Below are 23,434 nucleotides of genomic sequence, written 5' to 3'. Positions count from 1 at the left end.
GTTATTTTAAGTTCCTGACGCCTCCTACTTTTGAGACTAGATCGGATAAGTCCGAGAGTGATCCAGCGGAGTTTCCGCCGAAAATGAAGATATGATTTGCATAGCGCAACTTTTTTGCTGCTCCGTCCAAGGTGTTCGTTCTTTCTTTCTATTCATTAAGGCCCATGGTACAGCTCCTGTTACACATTCGTACTGTTATATATTCCACGCTTTACTTAAATTTGTCTTGATCATTTCAACGGTAGAGGACAGTTGGAACCGAAGTAAATGTCTGTCATACACTCCTAGTGCTCAACTTCATCAAGGTTCTGGATTCCCCATTCCTTTCTCAATCCTCTCGCGAATCTCTTCACGCCTTCTTCCATTTCATCTGCGGTAGAAAAAGAGAAGCTCAACCTGACAAAGATTCTTTTGGATTCTTCGTCTTTAGACCATACCGGCCCTCCAGGTGTTTTAAAGTAGCTAGACGGGGCCACCATTACTTTCTCTCCGATGAGAGTGTGGAACACTTTGTCTGAAATCTCTTCAGGTGAGAGAGTGGATAACTGGGGATGGGATTCAACACGTAGTCTTACCCAGAGGAACATCCCTCCAGACCCATCAGGGCATTCAGCCGCTTCTACAGGGACATATTTGCGAATGAGAGACACCATAAGATTAGACCGCTTGGAATATGTATCTGCAAGGGGAGTGAGTAAGCCTTTTTCGTCGGGCGAAGAGTTTCAGAAATTCACCCGAGATATGGGGAAGATAATCCCTTTCCAGTCCTTCGTGGCCGCCCCATGCCTTGATCACAGCGGAGATGGAAGCAACTGCAAAACCTGATGGTCCATTCTGTCATACGGCTTAGAAGACTGGTCGAGAGATCATAGGGTTTCACACTTACGGAGCTTGCTTCTGCCTTTACCATGACAGCGGTTACCAGCTCCTTCGGTCCTGTGATCCAACCACACCTGCTCCCAGGGGCGATAAACTTAGAAAAAGAGTCCAAGCGCACCACTCGACCATCAACATCCAAGGACAAGAATGACGGAATCAACGGCGTGTCAGCCCCATTGGGCCTCACCTGGAGGTAACAATCTTTCCAGCATCTGGTATTAGCAAGGTGCATTCATACACGATGCCTGTTTAGGTCACAAGAACATACAAGGATCATCCTCAATGATGAGCAAATTCCATTTTCGGCAGATTGCATATATTTCATTTTTCCTGGGGGTCGGGTAAGTGATTCCTGAGGGGTTTGAGCAAGTGCTATAAGAAGTCAGATGTCATCCAAAGCAGAGACGGGGTACGTACGGTACGATAAGGATAGCTTTCGGTTTTGGACCGCCTCGAGCTTCCTCATTCCATTCGGCCAGTATCTTTTCAAGTGCGCTGGGGACAATTCCTTCACCATCCATTGGAACACCAACACAGTTGATGCCCAGTGACTTGTAATGTGTTAAAGAGCCAGGGAAGGCTAAAAATAATCTTAGCCTGGAAGTAAAACATTATTGAAGGGTTACATACCAAATTCTTCAAGTAACATAGAGTCTCCTGGGCTGCACAGTGTTCTGACTACCCCATCCGACGCATCCGTGTTGCCAGCGGTGGCAAGAACCTGCCATCGGTCTTCAGGGTACGGTGGATCATGTATTCTTTTCACGTGCTGGGTGAGCCAGTCAACAAAGTATGGCAAACCAAAATTCGATGAGTATTGGAGATCCCGAGCGAGATCAGGGGCAAAGGGATCAGTCGCAATACTGAGCTTCGTTGGTGGGGTATACGGAGCCAAAGGATGGAGACTGGTCGGATCAGTGCCTGAACTGCGTCAGTTGACGCTTCTAACATCATCATATCCAGGACTTTTTTACTCACTCTCATATCCGGGAATGAAGATAGACTTTTTGGCGAATGGAACAGACAGTACCATGGCGTTAACTGGCCAGGTGGACGGATGGGGTAAGCCTCCACCGAACTAAAGCGTGGGGCCAATGGTCAGCTTCTTATATTCCTCCAGAGGTCATTACTGTGTTCAGCTTACACTAATCATACCCGGGATGGCCTGAAAATACCTGAGATCTCTCAATTGAGACCTTATTCGTCCCTTCGCCTCCTGACTAAGGAAAGATTGATAGTCGAGCTTAACAGGGACGGCTGCGACAGAAGGCATCGTTAAACGTTGTTTGGGCAAATTATAGTAGCCTAGAGGAGTTTCTGTCTTCTGTTTCCTAGTCTCGATATAATATATATAACGATATATATACATATATTGTAGCAGTAGCGCTATTGATATATAGTAAGCACTTATGTGTAATAGCGACAGATGGCTCCATGATGTTTGCTCATCATCATTTTCACCTGATGATGAAAAAGCTCATCGGATATGCCCGAAAACGGCACGAGTTTTTTTGCCTATTATTCGCTTATATTCATCACCTATTATCAGTCACTATCCACCTCGATCATCTCTTTTTGTCATAAGTAAGCTGATAAATTATGACGGCCTGACACCGCTTGACGCCCATTATAACGAAGATACGAGGGTAATAAGCTGTACTTTGCTGCTTTCCAGAGCTCCAAGATCTAGCCAGACTCCAGACTACGTACGGTTATAGTAGCGGTGGTAATGTATATATATTATAATGGCGGCGAAAACGAAAAATATATCACGAAAATGAAGCGAAGACGTGACAAAAAGAAAGAAAAGGACCAGTATAAAACAGCTGCTCAGCATGCAGTGTATAACAATACGAGTAGTAGTCAACCGATTCGAAATACCTCCGTCCTCCTTCAATTCGAGTTTTGTGCTTGCATTGCGGTACGGCGAGCGCATACCAATCCTACTCGAAGAAGCTTACGAGCCGCGTCGCATTGGACTTGAATTGGCATCCATGATCAAAAGCTGAAACGGGAGAAGATGAAATAAGCTGGTGTAGACAATAATTCAGAAGTTGACAATTGTTTCTCGCTGATGAGGCACCCCTTATAACAGCCGGCTCTGAAATAATGGACACCAAATAGAGCATAAAATGTAAGAAATGCGTAGATCGAATGCGTGCCGGGGTGTGTGGGCAGTAGAATGAGCGACAACATTGAAAAGAGCGATCCTATTATAGATGCGAAGATGTTCATCTGCTGCTGTTGTGCTGCTGCAACTACTTCGCTGATCCTATACAAATCGTCGACAATACATAAATAATATAGCGAGTGTACATAAATAATATAGCGAGTGTTCATAAATAAGATTCTGATTATGATGCTTCATAGCAGTAGAATACTGTTTATCGTCATACGTAAGTAATAGCTAATAAGGACATTGTCGTTCTTCCGAATTGCCCTTGTCATTATTGTTTATCATAATCTCGTTTTAGCCCTCAAACTGCGTAGACCGAAGGCCTGACCAGGAAAGCTGTACTGCCTGCCAGGACTCTGACAGGCACTTCACATTCTACAGACTCAGTCCTTGATTCGTACCAATTTACAGTTTCTTCATTTTTCGCATCACTTTTGCTACCGCTGGCTGATGATATGTTTTGGCGCTGTCGCGGAATCAGAGGTGTGATACCTGTCGAAGCAGAATAAAATGTGTTGTCTCCGTCGACATTTCGAGAATGCTGAATAGGCAACAAGTGGACTCCTGAGCACTTCATCGTCCCTTTCGTGTCGACGTCATTTTCAGACTTTAAATTGCTTTCGTCTATCTTTCTTTTCCATTCACGAGGAGGTACCCCTACAGTGAAATTCAACTTCAGTTTCCATTGTAAGCCGCCCTTTTCCCCCTCGCCGGCCGCCAGATTGAACGCCGGCGTTGCATCTGACGGTATGTCAAGCGAAAAGGATAGTCTCTGGGCACTCAGGGCGTAGAGGGTATGATGCTCTGCGTGTAATTTGTAAAGCGGGGGTTGGGTCGCGCCACTTGAGGGATGAGAAGGTGGAAGGAGCGGCTCAGGGATAAGTTCGTGGGAAAAGAGATAGGCCGAGAACTTGAGAACGGGGAAGGACGTTTGAGGCTTATTGAATGTTACTACACCAAGTACAGATTCCCCCAATCTATATGTAGTTTTTACAAGCGTGAGAATCGCCACAGACTCTCCATTCTTTTCAATATCGTAGGAAGCTACCACTTTATTGTAAGATGCTGCTCCTTTCCAAATAGCTCTAAAGCACTTACCTTTAGCAGAATGTCGACTGAGAATTTCAACCGCCTCTCCGCAACCTTCACCATCGCCCACTTCGTCCGATAACCCGGTGTCACCTTCAATAAAGTTATCCTTTTTCAGTCCTATATTCCGCTCTTGCAGACGGCTTGTGGAAGAAGGTATGTCCAGCAGCTCCGTGGTTTGACTAGCAAGAACAGGAGGTATAACAGGGATGCGAAATGCAGGGGATGATGGAGACGAAGTTCGAAGTCGATGGAGCGACTTCGGCATACTGGGTGAAAGCGGGAGGGTGTTTCTCTCACCATCATTCAAGACTTCGAGTAGGTGCAAAGCGTACGCTTGAAGAGATTCTCTAGTGTCGACAGGCTTGATACGAAATTGATCTGGCATATTTGCCTGTCTCCGTTGCACAAGAATTTGAGTTCTTCCTTCTCGTACATAAGGTGATTGAAAGTCGACAGGATTCCCAACGTCTTCGACGTGCCCTTCCTCCTTATTTTGTATGATCGGTTTCAGGACATCATATGTGCGCAATGGGTTCCCGACTGGAGTTTTATTTATCAGCCCAAGCACATTCATTGATCAATTCACGTACGAGATACGTTGGCCCATACTCGAATAGGCACGATGACATCCTTGGACTTTTGCCGATGATCGCCTCCAGGTAAAGCTACGTTGAGGGATACCACAAGATCATAAGAAAATCGAAAGGCTCGACCTCGATGAGCGGGGGGAAGATTTGTTGGAAGTTGTAGCGTGTAGTTAACTGTGGTTACATAAGCGTTGGCGACAGCAAATATAAAATCCGGGACACTCACACTCTTTAGCTTCCCCTTCTTTCAGCTTCATATCGACGGCAAGCAGACTTCTAGTTGTCTCTAACACCGGTAGATCTTTCAAGTTCCAGACTCTTTTCCGTTCTTCCTCCAGACTTCCCCCACTTCCACCCGTTACTAAATCCTTTGCTAATCCGAATAAACTACCTGTCAGGCTTGGTTGGGTTGAATTGCCAATTGTACCAGTTCCAAAACTAAGCTGCCAGCGTGAGGAGCCATAGGGTTTACCAGCGACATTTCCTGACGAGTCCTGTGATGGGGTGGAGAGCGACCCCGACCCCACAGGCTGGTGTAACAATGCAGTTCGAAGCGGCAGTAAAGGATCTGGAGGTATATAAGCAATCGAAGGGTGAAAATGCCCCACAAGACGAGTATACGCCCAAAGCACTGTCGTTGTCCCTTTCGGTTCCGTTAGAGCATGTTCACGAACAGGGAGATGCGAGGGAGGGGTAGGAAGATCATCATTATTAATCCCCATGTAAGCGGCACCATAGGCATTCTGATAAGAAGGGGCACGGGAGTGCGCGGGTTTTATCCTCGGCGACGAACATGTCTCGTACGGCGCAATAGTTTCTGCGCCATCGGCCGGACGTTGCGAGTGGGGGAGAGAAGCGCTGCCGTTTTTAACTGTTGATGAGGGTCGCTCTGGTATAGAAATCATTGGCGGGGATGAAGCCTCGGGAGAATCTCTAGAAATCTCCCCGGAAGGTTCAAGAGCGGAGGTATTAGCGACTGAGATTTTACGAGAATGAGGGTGTTTTGCTGGAATTTGGATCCCGCCTTGGGGGCGGCGCGTCGGCAGAGTTGACGGCGCTGTGTAGTTTGCCATCAGTAGGTATTGATAATTGCTCATAGTGTGGGGAGTTACTCACTGCCTTTCCCTCCGCCCAAAGCCCATACTAGCTCTTGCGGGCTCATCGTACCCTTTCCAAGGGCCAAACTTCTTGTCCGCCTAGTATGGCCATTGCTCTTTTTTGCACCCTCAGATTCTTGGTTTCCCCACCCGTCTGGACTTCGATAGCTCATCGGGCCCTCGCTTTGAGGAGAAGGGGATTTCTGCCACCCATGAGCTCGATTAGCTGGATTCGCTCCCGGGCTGTACGGATAATCCAGGTTCTCGGTGGCGAACCGAGGAGTGGAGACGACAGACGACGATGCACGCGAAGGGCCCAATTCGGCGCTCTCATGTCGCCTATCGCTCACCAGAGGTGTCTCGGGAAGGTCAGGTCCTATTTGATTGAGTCGCCGAGGCAGCCGAGGAATAGAAGGTGCGTGTCGTGGGTCGGTAGACGGGAAGTGCCGTGTTTGACAGGCGGCTGAGGCAAGGCTAGATGTGGAATTCGTGGAAAGAGGCGCTTTGGACACGTCAGTATGCGGAGTCCTTGTATTGCGGAAAGTGATTGTGACTGAGAAGGCCTCTCCTGCGTAGAATGCTGATTTGGCAGGGGTGACTGTAAGCTCTAAATGGGGGTCGTCGAGAAGAGGACTGTGGACGTGGGCCGGGGGTTGCTGCTGCGGGGTAAAAGGGAAGTACGAGGGCATCTCTGCGGCGTTATGCAGGCGGAGAGCATGGCGTGTAGCTGTTGCAGCGAAGAAGCAGCGCTGGGAAATTGGCGTTTCATGATCGATACCGCTTCGCTGCGTGACCCCGCCGGCGTACGCGACTCAGGCCCACCACGTGGATAATTACGTATTATTACCACAAGCCAGTGGTAAGCAGCGTCTTTAATAACGATACAGTGATAATTATTAGTAATATTGCTTAATAACATCGAACAAGACTATCGGCTGATGCATGTCCCACAAACCTCATTCATCTAAATCATGTGCTCGCAAGCATCTTTCGACAATCAACAGCAGCTCTGATCCACACGCGTCAAAAAAGAATGCATATACAGTGTATGGACACAAACGATGACAATAGTGCCAAAACGGAACCTTTTTCGGGCGAACCGGCGATAACTTCGACGTCTTTCTTTGTTTTACTCTTTTACTACACCAAATATACCATACAGAAACAGGCCATCCCCCTTCCTTTTCGCTCATTTCCGTTTAAAAACCGTTGCATACGGCAGCTTTTGTTTGTCTCTACAACCTGTATTTCCGACTGGCTGTTGATTCTCCCGACAACCGGAATTAGATTTAGTGGCGATCAGTCATTTTTAGCATGTCACCGTCAACACCGCCAACCCCTCACGGTCGAGGGAGTGGTAGCGAACCGGGTACTCCGGCACCGTCTGTGGCCGCTGGAGGATCATATACAATTGATGTATGCCCTTTAAACTCTGTTAAAATTGATGCTGACAACATCTTCCATCGTGCTTTAGGATGTCGTTCCTGGGGTCAAGATCTATGTCATTAAGCCTCTTTCGAACGGCCAAGCCGAGCAACGCAGAGCGGAAATTCTTTCCACCCGTCCTAAACCCAAACCTTCAGCTTTTGCACCTCCACCGCCTCCTGATGCGCCCTCTCCCGACCCAAGAGACGATACAGAGTACTACGTTCATTATGTCGAATTTAATAAACGTCTAGATGAATGGGTCGGCGGAAGCAGACTGGTGTTGAGTAAAGAAATGGAATGGCCGAAAGCAAAGGATGAGCCGAAGAAAAAGGACAGACCTGTGAAAGCCCAACCTTCTAAGGCCCCGTCTAGGGCCACTGGCTCACCTATCCCTTCCGATAGTCTCTTGAAAAAGGCGGCGAATAAGGCTGCTATGGCTGCAGGTAAAGCCACTCCAGGGAAAGCAATGCCTTCTTCAAAACTTGGGAAAGCAAGCAAGATTGGCAAAGCTGGCAAAATTCCTCAAAAGCGAAAGGCTAAGGTCGAAGCGGACACAGAAGCAGAAGAGGAGAGTAATGAAGATAATGATGCTTTAGGCGAGGACGAAGACATGGACGAAGACGGCGATGTGACCTTAGTCGCATCTGATGGCGCCATTGACCCCAGCCGTGAAGTCGTTGCCGCCCCTTCAAATCCTCGTGCGGCGCCCCAAGTGTTCTCCAAAAAGCAAGAAATCGAAAAACTCAGGACGTCTGGCTCCATGACACAGTCTCATTCGGAGATCAGCAGGGTCAAAAACCTTAACAAGCTTCAAATCGGGAAGCATGAAGTTGAGACATGGTATTTCTCTCCTTATCCGATTGAATACGCACATCTTCCTGTTCTTTACATCTGCGAATTCTGTCTTCTCTATTATTCTTCTGCCACACAACTCAGGCGACATAGAGCGAAATGTACTCTTCTGCATCCTCCAGGCAACGAAATTTACCGCCACGAAGGTATTTCATTCTTTGAAATCGATGGTCGAAAACAACGCACTTGGTGCAGGAATCTATGTCTCATCTCCAAATGTTTCCTCGACCATAAAACCTTGTACTACGATGTCGATCCTTTCCTTTACTATTGTATGACTATCAAAGATGACTACGGTTGTCATCTTATTGGTTACTTTTCGAAAGAAAAGGAGTCAGCCGAGGGGTATAATGTTGCCTGTATCCTGACTCTACCTCAACACCAGAGAAAGGGTTATGGTCGACTATTGATCGAGTTCTCGTACGAGCTCTCAAAAGTGGAAGGAAAGCTGGGGAGCCCTGAGAAGCCTTTATCGGATCTGGGTTTGTTGGGTTATCGAGCGTATTGGCAGGAGAAGATTGTCGAATTGCTACTGGACAGTGATTATGAGATCAGTCTGGACGAGATCGCCCAAAGGACGTCAATCACCCATGGCGATATCATGCACACGTGAGTTAATCTTCCAATTCTCTCTTGATCACCCTAACAAATGCACTCTTACAGTTGTCAAGCCCTACAGATGATCAAATACTACAAGAACAGCCACATTATCCATCTCACGGATGCTGTTATTGAACAACACAAAAAGACAAAAGCTAAACCTCGGCGCGCAATCAACCCCGCATATTTGAAATGGAAGCCGCCGGTCTTTAGTAGAGCGCAATTGGCGTTTGGTTTTTAAAAAAGTTGTAAGGGACAATAGGGGCAAGACAGACTTGTTCTTGCGTGGTAATGGAATACCCAGTAGAATGTCGTCCCACGTCAGCGGGGTACGAGAGCGTCATACTTGTATTATCAGTTGTACATTTTGTTTTTGTTGTTTGAATACAAAGCGAAAGGCAGACGTATTTTCCAGTACGCAAAATGCACTGTTTCCGTGCAGATCATCATTTGGAGTATGTATACATAAAGTTAGACTGCTTAAAATTTCCAGCCGAGGAGTAAACAAGCCCATCTTGGTCGGGTCTTACGTGTTCGTATAGCAGATTTGCCGAGTATTACCTTTAATAAGTGGATTTACCCTTTATACGCCGAGTCCTGCTGCTCTCTGAATAACTTAAGCCGCAATCTTCCTTGAGATTTTGAAATGCTTGAGCGATCCTCTTACGTGCACTAGGAGGTTTATCTTTGGGTGGCGATATGCCGAATGTAGAGGCCATGTTCCAGAAAATAATGCGTATTGACCTTTCTCGCCTCTCCTCATGACATTTTGCTTCTTGTCTGAACGAAACTGGCCTCGCTGTTTTGTGATTGTGGACACCTTCTTTACGGGCTAGACGGCAAGGCATCCTCATGAAGTCATGAGAGTTCTTAACGGAATTTGGAGGGGATAGTAGAGTCTTTGAAGTACTACCGCTGAAAAACTTGGAGGAAAAAATCCACGAGGATGATGATTGTTGAACAGACAGACGATTGGGCCGGAAACAATTGCTGAGCTTTTCTCCAAAGGACCCTGCGTGAGAGGAATACCTGTGACTAAATTCCGATTGTCCGTCCTGTGTTGTCTTTGAGCTTCTCGTCCTTTGGCGCCTTGGGCGACAAAAAGTGGGAAAGTTAAATGCTGAAGCATCACTTTCGTTTGTAGTAAGATTTGATGATGAATTCGCGGTTGGAAAATTGTCACTGAATTGAACAAACCGAACTCTAACGCGCTCAGGATGAGTTGGGCGTATTATGCCCGGCATGAAAGGCTGCGCAGGAACGATATGATCGTCGGGGAGAAGGCAAGAAATAGCATGGACGTATCCTTTTCTTTCGAGAAAATTATTAGAACACGCCACTGATAATGGTTTTCTTTCCTACTACCGGTCAACCATCAAATTCCTCTACGTAATAGAACTTCCGACAATAAAATACCTACCCGGCAAGGACATTCCGAGTCGTCGCAGGAGAACTCATCTTCCTCTGATAGGTCCACCCAATAATATTCAGGGGGGGTTTTAGCATTAAAAACTCCTTTGTGCCTTTTTTCCTGAAGCCTGTTTGTGTTTCTTATCCAGAAGTTGTGTTTAGAAACCGTTGGGAGGTGCACAACTTCTTCTTCCGACTGGTCATGTCTCTGGAATGTCTTAAAAACGCACGTCGTTGTAGAATCGGCAGAGTCCGCCTGCCGTAGGCGACAGTCCGTGCGCGTGTCTGATGATAACGCGTGAGCCCATGATTGTGTTCGGATACAAATGAACATCAGGGAATATACATACCTCTTACCATTAATAGAATGGAGAGTAAATTCTTGGCTCGGCAGAAACCGGATTTTAGGACAAGTAAAATAAGCGAGAAGGACATACAGCAACCAATAAGAGATGAATGTTACGATGATAGACCATTCAACAGATTCCCATAGAAGTAGTAAACAACAGCCTTTTATCAGGTTATGGGTCCGTGAGGGGAAGAAGGTCATGCCTCAGCTGGTTGTGTAGTAGACTGTCATTTGTAGGATAAATGGGAGATAGATGATGATCGACTATAAGATTAGTTGAAAAGACTTCTATTATATACGACCGACGGAGAAGTAGGCCCGCCCTGCACAACAGTTTTATATCTGGCGGATATGATATTGGGAGTATTGGGAAGGTTCGGATGTAGCAGAACAACATATTTAAGGCATCTGATGAAAGTGTCAACCAATGTTTGAACAAATGGAAGTTGAGCAAGCCACAGCCGACAATATACACAGATGATATTACGTATTGGCGCATATCCGCCGCTGGTGCCTCCTTTTTTGTAACCTGTTATCCGTCCGCGACATACGTAAATAAGCCAGATTGCGTCCCACGCAGTCACCACTTATCTACTTCGAACTTAGTGTTGATATCCAACGTCATCAATTGTGGGAGCGCCGTCGTGATTCGTAATGGTGAGTAATGAACAATGTGAACGACTACGCCAGCATTCACAATCATTGTGTCGGTCTTCACATTCGATGGACCCCTTCCCCGTCATCTTCTCTTTGTTATCTCATTCAATCATCGAAGGGAGATTGCCAGATTCTAAATGTCTTCTCCGCTTGCATGTCACATCGTGGAATCACACACACCAAAATCTCTCTCAGGAGTAGTAACTGCCTCTCACGCTAACCAGTCCAGGTTCATCATAATGAATCTCGTGAAGGTGAGAAATGCTCTGAGTCTGTGACAGCCGGCCTCCAAAACCTCCCTTCACATCGTCCAGACGCTCCTCTTCCCGAAGGTCTAAAAAGGGTCCCAGGGGTCAGAAGATTAGGAAGGAACACATGACAACGAGCTATCCGCCGATCCGAAGCCGAATATGACAACATAGATGATGGGATCTGATTAAGAACAAAAACGATTATTTCGTTCGGTTTTACCAACGAGAAAAACAAAACAGTCCTTTGAATCAACTGTTCATCAGTTCTATTCATCCTCTGACAAAAAAATTATCAGGTTGGCTTTGTCTACTACTTCATGGATATGCATCAATCACCCGTGTTCAGTAAATGAATTACGATATCATATATTCACTGAAGCTATTGTTTACAGTACCCAGCCGATGATCAAACAAAGGGATTACAGTAACGTGAGCATATTTGCCTACTTATATCAAGCTATCGAAGTAAAGAAGGTACTCATTTCGCCATCCTTACCATCTGATCTATATCCTATCCTCTGAAAGCAGCGACAACCAAGTTAACAGTCTCGCCCAACTTCAGTTGTTCATCGCTGCCTTTTGATAAGCAGCAGCCCAGCTCATCGCCCTCCGAACTCTAACATCACCTTTGGTCCGTATGGTATTCACGTACAAGTTCCCTTACGGGGCGCATGTCATCATCCTTTTCGTCTTGTCTCTTGCCTCTCTCGTGCTCATGTAAGTGACTTTGTGGTTTGGCTTCGTTCCTTTTGTAAAATTGACGACTAACCACACAGTATCCTATGCGCATTTTCCTCCCCCTTCATCCCGTCTATCAGTTGGCTGAAAAATCCATCTTTGGCTGGCGACACAACGTTCGGCTCATTTGGCTGGTGTTCGCCAGATTACTGCTTACAGAATCGGGTGGGGTATGAATATGGTACGCAAGTGAATAAGGCTTTGACGGGGGGGATGATGCTTTGGGCAATGGGTATGTACTTTCACCGACCAAAGACAAGTCCTCTTGTAATAACGCAATTGTGATAGCTATTGTCTTTGTATTCTTAACCGTTTTGTCTGTGGTCCCATTGTTGTTTGTCCACGAAAACAAGGCGTTACGTACAGTGGGCAATAGGATGTTTTTCCTCATCATGGAAGTGAATTGTCCACCACTGGCTTCATAAAATGGGGAGCTGACCAAGATACTCTAGCGCATTGGCACAACAACCACAGTAGCTGCGTGGACATTCTCCATTTATGGATGGAGCATTGCCCATCGTGCTTTCGAGGTATCAAACATCGAGGTACATATCGGATCTGCGGTAAGTCCTTCTGTGGTTTTGCAGCTCTTACATCTCCGAGCTCACACGACATCGATTCTGGAAGATGTGGATGGGATTGACGGCGGCTATTCTCATGATCATGTAGGCTGTTCCGGTTCTGTAGTTCTGTTATCACCCTAAAACTATGCTGATATTGATGCAGTATCTTTTTCATCGGATGGCCTCCAGAGGCCTGGGATGGGTCATCGACTCGAGCCAATGATGGAGCAGGTGCGAGAGGGATGCCAATTCCCCCGGGAGTACCTGCAAATGGGTATTATCATTACAAGAGAACAACACGAGAAGTAGTGCCCAAATACTAAGTAGACATAAATAGTATAAATTGCTAGCATTGTCTGTGGATTTGCTAGCATTGTCTGTGGATTAAATTGCTTCCTGTTATTGCCTGGTCAACTCTATGAAAGAGGAATGATGTCTTGAGGTTGATGCCTTTTTTAGTTGCCGTAGCTTGCTTTATGGGCATGGAATACCCTTCATCTCTCCACCCGTCTTCTCTTCCATCACACCCCACCTGAGACTATCAGAGTCTTGAATGCTCCCCCCAAAGCGATTGAGACGCTGCTCTTCTGGCCATGCTGCACTGTTTTGGAGCGATTGTAGGCATTGGCATAGGGCGAATTCATACTCCTCGGAATTGCACATTATTTCATGGTTGACCTTCGCCAGTATAGGGTTCGAGAATAACGATGCCGGTGGGCAGAGCTTGATAAGGATGAGTGTATGGTGGAGATGATGTTTTTATGCCGGGCATGAAAGTTGGGTTGGGGCGCAAACCTGGACAGATTTCTTCGTGGGCCATCCGGTCACTTTGTTAGCAGGCAGGATATGAGGGCAATTGAAGTGGAATGCAGGAGGGGATGTGTGTGCGGTGATGGATATTGATCGAAGTAAAAGCGTTGTCCAAAGATAGCAGTGGTTAGTAATGTATCGCGGATAGCCGCATGCGTCCGAGAACACTGCAGTGTTCAACCATGGATTTCCTTTCGCCTTCTGAATTCCATCGAGCAATTGCTCTCACTGATTTTTCCATATCTCTCGTAGCTTGCATGCTGCGTCATAAATCGACCTTCCCATCCATTTCTTGGGTCTCAGTTGTTTGCTGGAATACCTTGGTCACGAGCCGCTTGTTGGCCGCTGTTTGCCGACAGGGGCAATGGCATAGTGTGATGGTAGTCCAGTCCTTCATAGCATGGAGGAAGGGCGATGAAAGAGCGGCCCCCTATTTTCCCAATGAATCGGTGCTGCATACTTGACATTGCGAAGGCCATGGATTTCTTCCAGAAATTCACCGTCTAGTTAATCCATTCTTCTCGAATGTCGTCTTTGAAAGAGATGGCTGAAGGTGGTGCAGATCTCGGAATACGCATGTGCGGAAAAGGAGAAATGTATGTTGATACGGAAGGAAATGGAGTTTAGAGATTTTGACAATTTCTCTGTTGACCTTTTCTTGCAGAAAGGCTCTACTAATACGTCGTGCTGTGTTGGGCCTCGTCGTAAACTAATAAAATATCTCCGGCATGTAAAAAGGAAAAAAAAACAGAAGAGTACTAGTAATGCCGTCAGACCACCTTATTAACATCACGAGTGGTGCTTAACTACAAGTGGAACTGTAATAATGGCTGTTCCTTATCAAGAGCCACCGCAGCTGGCGACGTCATTGACCAACGACGACGTCTTCCCCCGCCGATTCATTTAAGACCTCTATAAAAACCAATAATATGCACTCGCTATATCTTTCGATCTCCAACAAATCCCTCGAGTCATCCAGCATTGAGCAGACACCTCGCCATCACTATTGTTCCTTACAGTCATCAATTACATCCATATAACGCACGATGGCAACTGAAAACGCCAAAACCGTGGCAAAGGAGTTGGCCGGGACACCCCTTACTCCCAATTTCACGAGTAAGGATTATAGCATCTTCTTCACCGCTGGTGCCTTGTGTTGTACTTTGTGAGTGATGCAACATTTATATTGCATTTTGCTGTACTCTGACGTAACTTTCAGGTCCCATGGTGGCATGACCCGTGAGTGCTTAGCATGGCATATTCTTTCGTTATCATCACATCACGAGCTCTGATAGTGTTTTGATTTCTGCAGCCATCGATGTGATCAAGACCCGAATCCAAATCGATCCGGGCCTTAAGGGCTATTCATTAATCAAAGGTGGTAGACATATCGTTGCTACTGAGGGTACAAAAGGTCTTTTGACTGGATTTGGCCCTACCGCCGTTGGGTATCTGCTGCAGGGTGGAGCTAAGTTCGCCGGCTACGAAGCTTCTGTGAGTCAGATAATTCGGCTGTCGTGTATCGATGACTTAGATTTTGATTGCAGAAAAAATACCTCGTGGAACTCTCTGGCAGTAGAGAGAGCGCTATCAAGAATCGAACAGCCATTTACCTCGGTGGTGCCACCATTGCCGAGTAAGTGGCCTTACTGCACATCTGAACATCTTACTTATCTCTTTTTTAAAGGTTCTTTGCTGATATTCTATTGACTCCTCTGGAGGCCACGCGTATTCGATTAGTATCGAATCCAAAGGTTAGCGTCGCTGATCGGTGTCTCTGAGAGGTGGGCTGAAAGTATCGCAGTTTGCCAGCGGTCTTGTCAGCGGCTTGACTAAGATTGCCTCTACCGAAGGATTTGGCAGTCTATATGCGGGATTTATTCCCATATTGGCCAAACAAGTTCCATACGCCATTGGTATGATATATCGACTTTAACATCATCCAGTGGTTAATGTCTCTAACGCATGCGTTTCTTAGGTCAATTTACCGTCAACGAACGCTGTACCGAGTTTATCTATAACAGGATGACTCCCGAGACCAGAAAGAGCCTATCTTCTACTGCCCAATTCGGAATCACTCTTGGGTCGGGTATCATTGCTGGTTTCGCTGCGGCTGTTTTGAGTCATGTGAGCTTGTTTGTTCTCAAACACTTATGGAAGGCCTTACTGAATGAACTTTCCCCAGCCTGCCGATACCCTCCTTTCTCAAATCAACAAGGGACATGGACCCAAGGGATCAATGATCTATAGACTTGGAGCCCTAGGCAAAGAAGCAGGATTCAGGGGTCTTTTTGCTGGTCTTGGTCCAAGAATGAGTAAGGAGCATTCTTCATTAAAGAGAGGGGGAGGCTAACGTGGCGTTGTAGTCATGACTGCTGGTCTGGTGTCATCTCAGTTCATCATGTATGGCTGGATTAAGGAGGCTTTGGGGGCCAGGCCAGGTATAGAAATCCACAAGGAAACCCACACTAAATAGATAATCATGTAGAAGAACACTAGCTTTCGTTTCTAGATGAATTGTCGAACTTAGAACTACATGCAACATAACAGCAACAACATAACACCACTTTGACTTCTTTACTGCCAGTAGGTTTTTTTGAAATTCGTTTTCTTTCTCATTTATCTGAAGACTTCGATCATGTGAGATACCTATGAATGTATGATAAGAGAAACTATAATAGGTTCTACTAGAAGATATAAAACGAATAGGTTCAAAGTCCTTATTCTCCGTGTTCGTTCTTGCACCCAGAGTCCCCATTCACTCGTTCATCCAACAGATTACATCTCGGACTCACACTTTCGCAATCCCCAACTCCTATCATCTGGATTCGTCTGTATCTTTGTGGAGCCAAGGATACAATCTGCATTAATTAATCTCACACCAGAAACCCCATTATCTTCTACTTTCTTCTTCCATCTTTTGCAATTCTTGTCAGTTCGTTTCTTTATATCGATTATCGCTAACAATCAGATTACTCAACAATCAATTACTGTACATCGCCATGTATGGGTCCGATTTTATCGCTGCAACAATGATTGATTAACGATTAACAAACATTTGAAGAAAAACATAAATGAGTACATTTGAAATGGGAAATTAAATAAGATCAGGAATTTAAATATAAATAGCGTACTGGTACAGCACCTCCACAGATTAATAACTAATACACCTTTCCCTTCGGGCGGCGACGCGCTTCTCAATCGTTAGTACGTAGGCAACGTTTCCGTTTGACCGTATTGGTTGTCTTCGCTCTCACATTCTTTCAACTTCTCATTTTTACTTTTTGCCTGTTTTAGCTAAACATAGACCTTTTTGATATTCGTCCGCAAATGGAAGTCGACCAGGTAGCAAACCCAGGAAAGTCAGCAGCCGAAAATGACAAGAAGCCGAGGTTCGAAGTGAAGAAGGTGAGCCTAAAGTTTCAAGTTTGAAACGGTCTCTTATCCTGATGACGGTCTTTGCTCGATGAACTTTGCTGATCACTTGTTTGTATGCGGTAGTGGAATGCTGTTGCTTTATGGGCATGGGGTGAGTAATCTAGGGATCGGGGTTAGGAAGGCATGCGAAATACTGACATAATCGATCAATCAGACATTGCCGTTGACAACTGTGCCATTTGCAAGAGTCACATCATGGACCTTTGCATGGATTGCCAGGCCAATCAAGGCGCAGAAAGCGAAAATGGTGCGCACGGCGGAATAATTGATTCAGTGGTATATGGTCTGACAATTTCATCAGGGTGTACTGTAGCATGGGGTATCTGTAATGTGCGTCTTGCAAATCAACGTCACTGTCAATACATATTTGGCGATTGACACTGTTATATGTCTAGCACGCTTTCCACTTTCATTGCATCTCTAGATGGCTCAAAACTCGACAAGGTACGAGTCTCAAGATGGTTGATCCAGTTTTACGCTGACCTTCCGCTTTTAGTATGCCCCCTCGATAAGTATGTCATATCTCATCAGCTATTGAATCATCGCTGACAGTTATCCAGCCGACAATGGGAACTTCAGAAGTACGGTCGCTAATGTTGATCTATCCTATCCCATATTTGTACTATTATGCACCATGTATGATACATTAAAAGCGCCTCCAGACCTAGTACTCGATGTTAGATATGCCGTTTTGGTTTTCCTTAACATAATAGTCTATGGTTAAGCATTGCATAGAGCATAAGATTCTATACCGGTTGCCTGGTTGAATGGGACCAAAGGCCCCTTTTGAATCGCCCTTCTCTTCGTTCCACATCTTGCCCCAACTTCCGCATACCCTCTTGTAAGGCCTCTACGATTTTTATCCTCACTTCCTTCTCTCGCCCATGTATAAGCTGTCCTTTATTTCTCACTTCTCTTTGCTGTTGTCCGGCCAGACCTTCTCCTTTCACCTTCTGTTCCCATTCTCCTCCTATGCCCAGAGTTCCCTTCTCTTCTGAAGCCATATCTTTCCAAGCTTTCACTAGTGGTTGAATTTGTGAGGTGAGCGGCTGTCCGACAGTGATACTGATATTTGCTCCAGGACGAGGGACAAAACGTGGGAATCCGCGAGTTTCAGGCATGATTTGATCAAAACCTTAGCAGTAGAAGGATACATCAGCTTTTTGGTGAGCCGAGACTAGAAGCATGGTGTAATTTACCTGATATCCACATGGGTATGATTTCTGGCATGATCTCAGAATCCATGACGATGCGTCCCCTTATATTTGGTATCAGTTTCCCAGCGATCCTTGAACCCTCAATGGAAAAACCCACTCACACTCCCCATTTGAACCGTAATAAACCACCCTCTGGGTTTGTGAGCTGCTGGTTCACCTTACCCTCCGGGAAGATGTGAATCTTGGGGTAGAAAGATATAGGTCAGACAATACCTTTGAATTTTGAGTTCTAAACTCACCCAATTACCCTCTTGTAGAAGCTTGACAGCTCGATCAATGGCTTCCTGGAAAATGCCTGCCCCGCGATGTGTTTCAATTACCTGTCCAAGGTTGAAAAATTTGCTGTGAACAGAGTTGGTGAACATGATATCCGAAGCTCCTAATGTCCACCGATTGTTACGGCATGTATGTGAAGGAGATGCAAAGGGGAAATATGTGGAAAGAGGCAACAGGGACCACATCTGTAAGCAATCGATAAGTTACGGGATGTACTGTAGTATTTTTTGGATACGCTGACCATGGGATCGTCCACTACCGAATTATGGTTGCATACTATAGAAGGTTGATATGCTTCATTAGCTGAGGATAATGAGGTGCTGCGTGGAGCTGTACGTACTCGTTAGGATCCCTCTCCTCGGTTTCAGTGAGGGATCACTTCCATCATCGGCTTTTATCTTGCCTTTACCTTTTTCTCCGTGTGGTATATTGAGAGCGTCGAGCAATATGGGCAATCCTTCAACTTTGAATTCTTTTGTGGTAAGACGAAGAAATGATCTTGATGCAAGCCCGATCGTTGACAGTGTCAAGGCAGATGCAAGGGAGGGCGGGGACATTTGATGAAAAATCGAGTTCCTGATAGTATATATGCTGTGTGTTCTGAAGAGAGCGACTTTGTCTATTATACAAACAGTGATATCCCTCACGGTCTGGCAAAAGACTTAATCGACTTTTTTGGACCCCGCTGACTGACAATGAATCGACGACAGCAAAAAAGGGACAGCAATGTAATGATGACGGACACGTATCGCGGACGAATGGAGAACGGGCCCATCAATATTTTCAGAAGGTAAACATGAGTATTGTTACGTGCCTGGCATAAATTCCGGCGGCGGCGGATGATGACGGCCGCGGTCGGCGACTCAAGCAACAAGAAGCAGTGACAAAGAGGGGACCACGATTTGTAATTAACCTTAATTTAGAAAGCAAGAAGATGTCTTCCTTGATTTGTAGATTGTTCTTTATACCGGTACAACAATACATAAGATTGGGCCGGCTGTTCTCAATGCGAGCGGTCACATTGTACATGGGAGATGGTAAAGATCGGACGCAAAATAATAAAAAATATTAGGAGAGATGGCCGCAAATGAAAAAGAGTGATTAGAACTATATGGATTGGATTAGAAATGGGTTTTAGGAAATAGAAACAGCGGTGTTTTGTCGCTGGCACAAGCGACACAAGAGCGAACGTCGAAAACTTCGCTTATTGAACGACATCTTCACATATGGGCAAGTGTAGCATGCTACTCCCATATCAACAAAGTCTGACAGTACTCCACAAACAGGCGTTATCCCTTTTTCAGCAGAGGAGTGCTACCGAGGTTCAATGACTAGCTGCGGGGGAGATAAGCGGTATTGTTCTTAAGAGAAATCTGGAGATGCAAACAGTGGTTCGCCCTCTGCGGAACAATTCAAAATGAGCGTGTAGCGTTAATCGTGAAAGCAAGATTGTATTTCTACAACACTGGAAGGCCATCCATCCAAGACAATAATGACGATAATAATGTCCAAACGAGACGAATAATCATCCGTTTCCGTCTCTGACGAGTATGGGTAGTTATACATCTTGTGCGGTCTAATCCCGAAGATACTGCGCCCTTTCGACATCCATTAATATTTTTTTTTCGGTGTGAATCAGACACGAAACTTACCAATCATGAATACGATCAAACACGGCAGTCAGATATGAAGTATCATTCAATAATACTTCGAATTGTTTGATTGCGTCTTCCTCCGACAAATCCAGCATGAATTTCTCCTGCACCTGAGAAGGAGTTAACGATTTAATGCACGCTGTTTATTGAAATAAGAATGTGCTTGCTCACCTTCCATACAGCTTTATCTGGCTCCAGCTGTATATCTTGGATGCCAGCATCTACCATTAACGCGACAAGATTCAATATCAGGTTTGCATTTTTCCTCAATCCGATAAATGCGGTGTAGCATAGGCTCTGGAATCTTCCATAATGGGCAGATCCTGGGCCGCCCATCGCGTCCACCATCTCTTTACAGACTTTGACCGGGGGTGGGTATGGCTTGGGGTCACGACCGAGGATGTACCCGAAATCCACTGGGAAAAGTTAGCAGGAGACATATCAGGTGCTAGGCTTCTCGCACCATGGAAGAAATGACCATCTGGCGCTAGCATCAGATTATCTAAGTGTCTATCTCCGACACCTAACACATAAGTGAGGACAGAGTACCCAGCTTCTCGTTGTATTAGCTAAATCAAAGACGAAGATGGAATCAACTAACCGCAACTTCTAACAAACGTGTCCATTACACTGGCTTCGATTCCATAGGATCCTAGAGCGCCATCATCCGCGTGCTCTATTCTCAAATAATTTTGTAAACTTCCATGCTCTGCCATGATCGAAGCTACACTCTTGCTGGGCACAAACTGTATCATGCCTTCTGTGGTTGAAGTTGCCAATACACTGTATGGACTCAAACGGAGATCAAGGTTTTCTTTGCGTAGAAGGCGATCCATCAAAGTAAACAGCTGGATTACAAGCTGATCTTGGCGCAGATCATCTCCATTTTTGAAAATGATGGGATAATCTGGTGTAATGCTGACAACAGCGTCAGGGGAATCATCATCTGTGGGTCTGGTTGAGTCTATGGTCTCAAACCATATGAGAAGTGGTAAGAGGTTAGATTTGAAGATGGATGATTTCTCAGCAACAACAGACGTGACGAAAATGTTGGCGTTGAGGGGAAGCGGAAGCGGTTCAGGAAGAGAAGCAAGCCCGTGTTTTGAATCAGACAGGTATGCCTTGAGTTTTTCAATTTTTTTGGATCTAGAATCTTTTGAGGCACGAATATCTTTGGCTCGGGTGGATAGTATTTGAACCAGTTCACCTTGTCGCCGAAGGATGTCTCGCTGAGCTTGGCCTTTAGGTGTCTGCCAAAGGGTCAACCTCATTCACAACAGTATGTAACTTACTTCTGATAGCTTTTTCATAAAATTGAAGGCCACTTGTGCGTACATTTTCCCTACAGATGATCTGTTATCACATTCGATCATCAAATACCAATGAAAACTCGTCCCTAATATGGGATTTGCTACGCTTCGATTGATCAGGAATTGTGATAGCCCGCTACTCTGTTCGTCCTGAGACGCCAGTTCTCTTTCCCGTTTGCGATGGCTACGATGGCCCCGCTGAACGTCTAAAGATGATTTGTGCTCAAATTTTAGAGCCTGCACTAGTTGAAGCAGATACAGTAATAGTTCCTGCAAGATTATCAGTTAAACGTTCAAGCTACTGCAAGCAGCCGATGCTTACATCATCTTCAGCTCGTTCCAACCGTTTTACTGCAAATGCCCGAACTTTCTTATGTGTGAAATTAGGCCCCAAAAGCTCCAGGGCATCATCCATACCAACTTCTTGCCCCCACAACGGTAGCAGCTTCTCCACCGCTTGTTTTGCTTCCACCGGGTCCGACCAAGTGATGCACTTGAGGAACTTGGTAAGAGATCGGGGAGAGCGAAAGAGAGAGAAACGAAACTTCCATAGTAGGTCCTTATCCACTGCGGAGAGTGATGCAGTAGGCGGCAAGCGGAATATTTCCTGTGTACTTTTGGTAAGACGGCTTTATTGAGATTGAGTTTATGGCTTGTAGCACTTACGTTTAACCGATCACGATCAGCTGGTCCTGGTTTGAGATCTCTGCCTTCATCGCCTAGCCGCTGACTTCTTAGCAGCTTTCTGTGTTTGATTTCCACAGGATTTTCCCTCCAGGCCTCGGGATCATATGTTTTCCACAGATGTGGATCATTTGATAATAGATTGGGCGGTAGGGCCGAGGTAGGCTGAGAAGTTTGTGACGGCGGGTGAATTACAGGTTGGGGTGGAAGGGTTATGAGAGATTCTTGTTCCGAGAAGACTACAGGGAAGTCAAACTTGGGTAGATCGACATATAGATACAAATTGTCCGATTTTTCAGCTTCAGCCTAAATCGATGGTAAGTCAGGAATCTATCATCAGAGACCGTGTATACTTACCGAGTGGGCCTTCTCAATCTGACGAAAGGTAAGTCGATCAAGCCAATCTATTTTGAGGATATCCCCTCTTTCGAAATCCTTGACTAACTGTGCAAATGGTTAGCAGCTAGCATGCCCTGTCCATAGACGGCTTAGCGCCATCACTCACTCTTTCAAGCCTTCCCATCTCATCCTCTTTTTCATCGGGAAACTCGCTTGGTGTAGTGGTGTTCAAGCTTGGATCTGCTTGGACATTCCTGTGGACATATAGCCGTTGCTGTCCCCGCTTTAGAGTGCTAAATTTGGGTTGGTCAGTAAATGAATGGGTCGCAGCAGAGTGAGATATACCGCTTAGAGTTGAACAGACTCATAGTGGTACCGCCCACAGGTATAGCCTTTCCAGACCCCTGTACATCCCATATAGTGAATGCTATCTGTGAAGACAATAGTAAAGATGGATATGTTATGGGAAAAATCACGACAGAGTTCCACCTTGAGGACTGTCAGATCGATGTCGGAAAATGCATCTGTACGTACGTGTATCCGCGGGGGAAATCTTTGTGTGCCGTTCTAAACGGGAGCGAGTATTGTTTGCCGTCGGCCCATAGCTGGCAGGTGACATAGAGGTCGGACGGGGTTCTGTGGAGGGTGAGAGTTGGCTGGACGGGAGCTGGGGACACGTACTGCTGTTGAAGACCTTGGTGTGCTAGAGCGGGGCTATGGAGTGCGCGGGAGAAAGGGTGCTTGGGCAGGCTGCCTTGGAGGGAGGTGCTGCGGGAAGTGAGCGACGGCACGGCGCGGGGGCGGGGACTGACATTTTGAGGGCGAGGTGTGGGGTAAGATGGCACAGCCTCGCAAAGGAATAGTCCCTGTCTTTGGAAGGCCCGGGCTGCATGGAGCAGCGAGAGTGGTGCTAGTGGCTGTGGCAGGGAGGAAGTTGCAGGTGCAGTAGTACACACATTCAGTTGTTACGCACAGTGATACGGACACCGACAGCCGTCCTCCACTATGTATTCCCCCCACGCGGAC

At 46.0% G+C, this 23,434-nt stretch overlaps 8 protein-coding genes and 3 non-coding genes; 5 read left to right on the top strand and 6 right to left on the bottom strand.

Moving 5' to 3' along the window:
- Positions 1–83: 83 nt before the first annotated feature.
- Positions 84–2,282, bottom strand: CNAG_03828 (aromatic amino acid aminotransferase I). XM_012191849.1 has 8 exons: positions 2,024–2,282; positions 1,858–1,957; positions 1,510–1,800; positions 1,297–1,459; positions 1,148–1,251; positions 887–1,080; positions 735–834; positions 84–679 (listed from the first exon to the last, which is right to left on the bottom strand). Exons 1-8 carry the CDS (start codon positions 2,246–2,248, stop codon positions 285–287), a joined length of 1,572 nt encoding a protein of 523 aa, XP_012047239.1. The 5' UTR covers positions 2,249–2,282; the 3' UTR covers positions 84–284.
- Positions 2,283–3,104: 822 nt separating this feature from the next.
- Positions 3,105–6,698, bottom strand: CNAG_03827 (hypothetical protein). XM_012192088.1 has 5 exons: positions 5,851–6,698; positions 4,961–5,791; positions 4,738–4,908; positions 4,154–4,687; positions 3,105–4,099 (listed from the first exon to the last, which is right to left on the bottom strand). The coding sequence occupies exons 1-5, from the start codon at positions 6,518–6,520 to the stop codon at positions 3,357–3,359; spliced, it is 2,949 nt and encodes a 982-aa protein (XP_012047478.1). The 5' UTR covers positions 6,521–6,698; the 3' UTR covers positions 3,105–3,356.
- A 268-nt stretch (positions 6,699–6,966) lies between these two features.
- On the top strand, positions 6,967–9,292 carry CNAG_03826 (histone acetyltransferase ESA1). XM_012192087.1 has 3 exons: positions 6,967–7,247; positions 7,306–8,720; positions 8,775–9,292. Exons 1-3 carry the CDS (start codon positions 7,146–7,148, stop codon positions 8,950–8,952), a joined length of 1,695 nt encoding a protein of 564 aa, XP_012047477.1. The 5' UTR covers positions 6,967–7,145; the 3' UTR covers positions 8,953–9,292.
- CNAG_12174 lies at positions 9,159–10,880 on the bottom strand. XR_001045474.1 has 3 exons: positions 10,472–10,880; positions 10,132–10,406; positions 9,159–10,069 (listed from the first exon to the last, which is right to left on the bottom strand). It is a non-coding gene; the product is annotated as a hypothetical RNA (non-coding RNA).
- Positions 10,881–11,043: 163 nt separating this feature from the next.
- CNAG_03825 lies at positions 11,044–13,182 on the top strand. Of its 2 annotated transcripts, XM_012192086.1 has the most exons (8): positions 11,044–11,127; positions 11,246–11,807; positions 11,907–12,095; positions 12,197–12,348; positions 12,405–12,514; positions 12,569–12,679; positions 12,744–12,781; positions 12,843–13,182. In XM_012192086.1, exons 3-8 carry the CDS (start codon positions 12,016–12,018, stop codon positions 13,000–13,002), a joined length of 651 nt encoding a protein of 216 aa, XP_012047476.1. In that variant the 5' UTR covers positions 11,044–11,127; positions 11,246–11,807; positions 11,907–12,015; the 3' UTR covers positions 13,003–13,182. The 2 variants fall into 2 exon arrangements, with proteins under 2 accessions (XP_012047476.1, XP_012047475.1); XM_012192085.1 differs by having other exon boundaries at positions 11,044–11,807; positions 12,155–12,348.
- Positions 11,776–14,170, bottom strand: CNAG_12173. Its single transcript, XR_001045473.1, has one exon. It is a non-coding gene; the product is annotated as a hypothetical RNA (non-coding RNA).
- Positions 14,171–14,417: 247 nt separating this feature from the next.
- On the top strand, positions 14,418–16,161 carry CNAG_03824 (solute carrier family 25 (mitochondrial phosphate transporter), member 3). XM_012192084.1 has 9 exons: positions 14,418–14,654; positions 14,709–14,728; positions 14,802–14,983; positions 15,037–15,125; positions 15,177–15,243; positions 15,294–15,405; positions 15,468–15,616; positions 15,675–15,804; positions 15,856–16,161. Exons 1-9 carry the CDS (start codon positions 14,536–14,538, stop codon positions 15,963–15,965), a joined length of 978 nt encoding a protein of 325 aa, XP_012047474.1. The 5' UTR covers positions 14,418–14,535; the 3' UTR covers positions 15,966–16,161.
- Positions 16,162–16,659: 498 nt separating this feature from the next.
- On the top strand, positions 16,660–17,583 carry CNAG_03823 (RING-box protein 1). XM_012192083.1 has 7 exons: positions 16,660–16,897; positions 16,991–17,018; positions 17,082–17,174; positions 17,229–17,257; positions 17,323–17,371; positions 17,424–17,439; positions 17,488–17,583. Exons 1-7 carry the CDS (start codon positions 16,820–16,822, stop codon positions 17,519–17,521), a joined length of 327 nt encoding a protein of 108 aa, XP_012047473.1. The 5' UTR covers positions 16,660–16,819; the 3' UTR covers positions 17,522–17,583.
- CNAG_03822 (monolysocardiolipin acyltransferase) lies at positions 17,580–19,184 on the bottom strand. XM_012191848.1 has 6 exons: positions 18,761–19,184; positions 18,662–18,696; positions 18,384–18,605; positions 18,246–18,325; positions 18,127–18,185; positions 17,580–18,062 (listed from the first exon to the last, which is right to left on the bottom strand). Exons 1-6 carry the CDS (start codon positions 18,975–18,977, stop codon positions 17,674–17,676), a joined length of 1,002 nt encoding a protein of 333 aa, XP_012047238.1. The 5' UTR covers positions 18,978–19,184; the 3' UTR covers positions 17,580–17,673.
- Positions 19,185–19,412: 228 nt separating this feature from the next.
- On the top strand, positions 19,413–19,766 carry CNAG_12172. The gene is made up of 2 exons (XR_001045472.1): positions 19,413–19,639; positions 19,686–19,766. It is a non-coding gene; the product is annotated as a hypothetical RNA (non-coding RNA).
- CNAG_03821 (phosphatidylinositol 3-kinase) lies at positions 19,437–23,431 on the bottom strand. XM_012191847.1 has 14 exons: positions 23,221–23,431; positions 23,090–23,176; positions 22,943–23,044; positions 22,754–22,897; positions 22,575–22,701; positions 22,427–22,513; positions 22,052–22,375; positions 21,708–21,992; positions 21,368–21,655; positions 20,677–21,325; positions 20,539–20,628; positions 20,247–20,491; positions 20,073–20,185; positions 19,437–20,018 (listed from the first exon to the last, which is right to left on the bottom strand). Exons 1-14 carry the CDS (start codon positions 23,298–23,300, stop codon positions 19,997–19,999), a joined length of 2,643 nt encoding a protein of 880 aa, XP_012047237.1. The 5' UTR covers positions 23,301–23,431; the 3' UTR covers positions 19,437–19,996.
- Between the last annotated feature and the right edge of the window lie 3 nt (positions 23,432–23,434).

The sequence above is a fragment of the Cryptococcus neoformans genome, chromosome 2 (assembly GCF_000149245.1).
Source record: "Cryptococcus neoformans var. grubii H99 chromosome 2, complete sequence".
Lineage (NCBI taxonomy): Eukaryota > Fungi > Basidiomycota > Tremellomycetes > Tremellales > Cryptococcaceae > Cryptococcus > Cryptococcus neoformans.
This window is presented reverse-complemented; position numbering and strand designations above follow the sequence as displayed.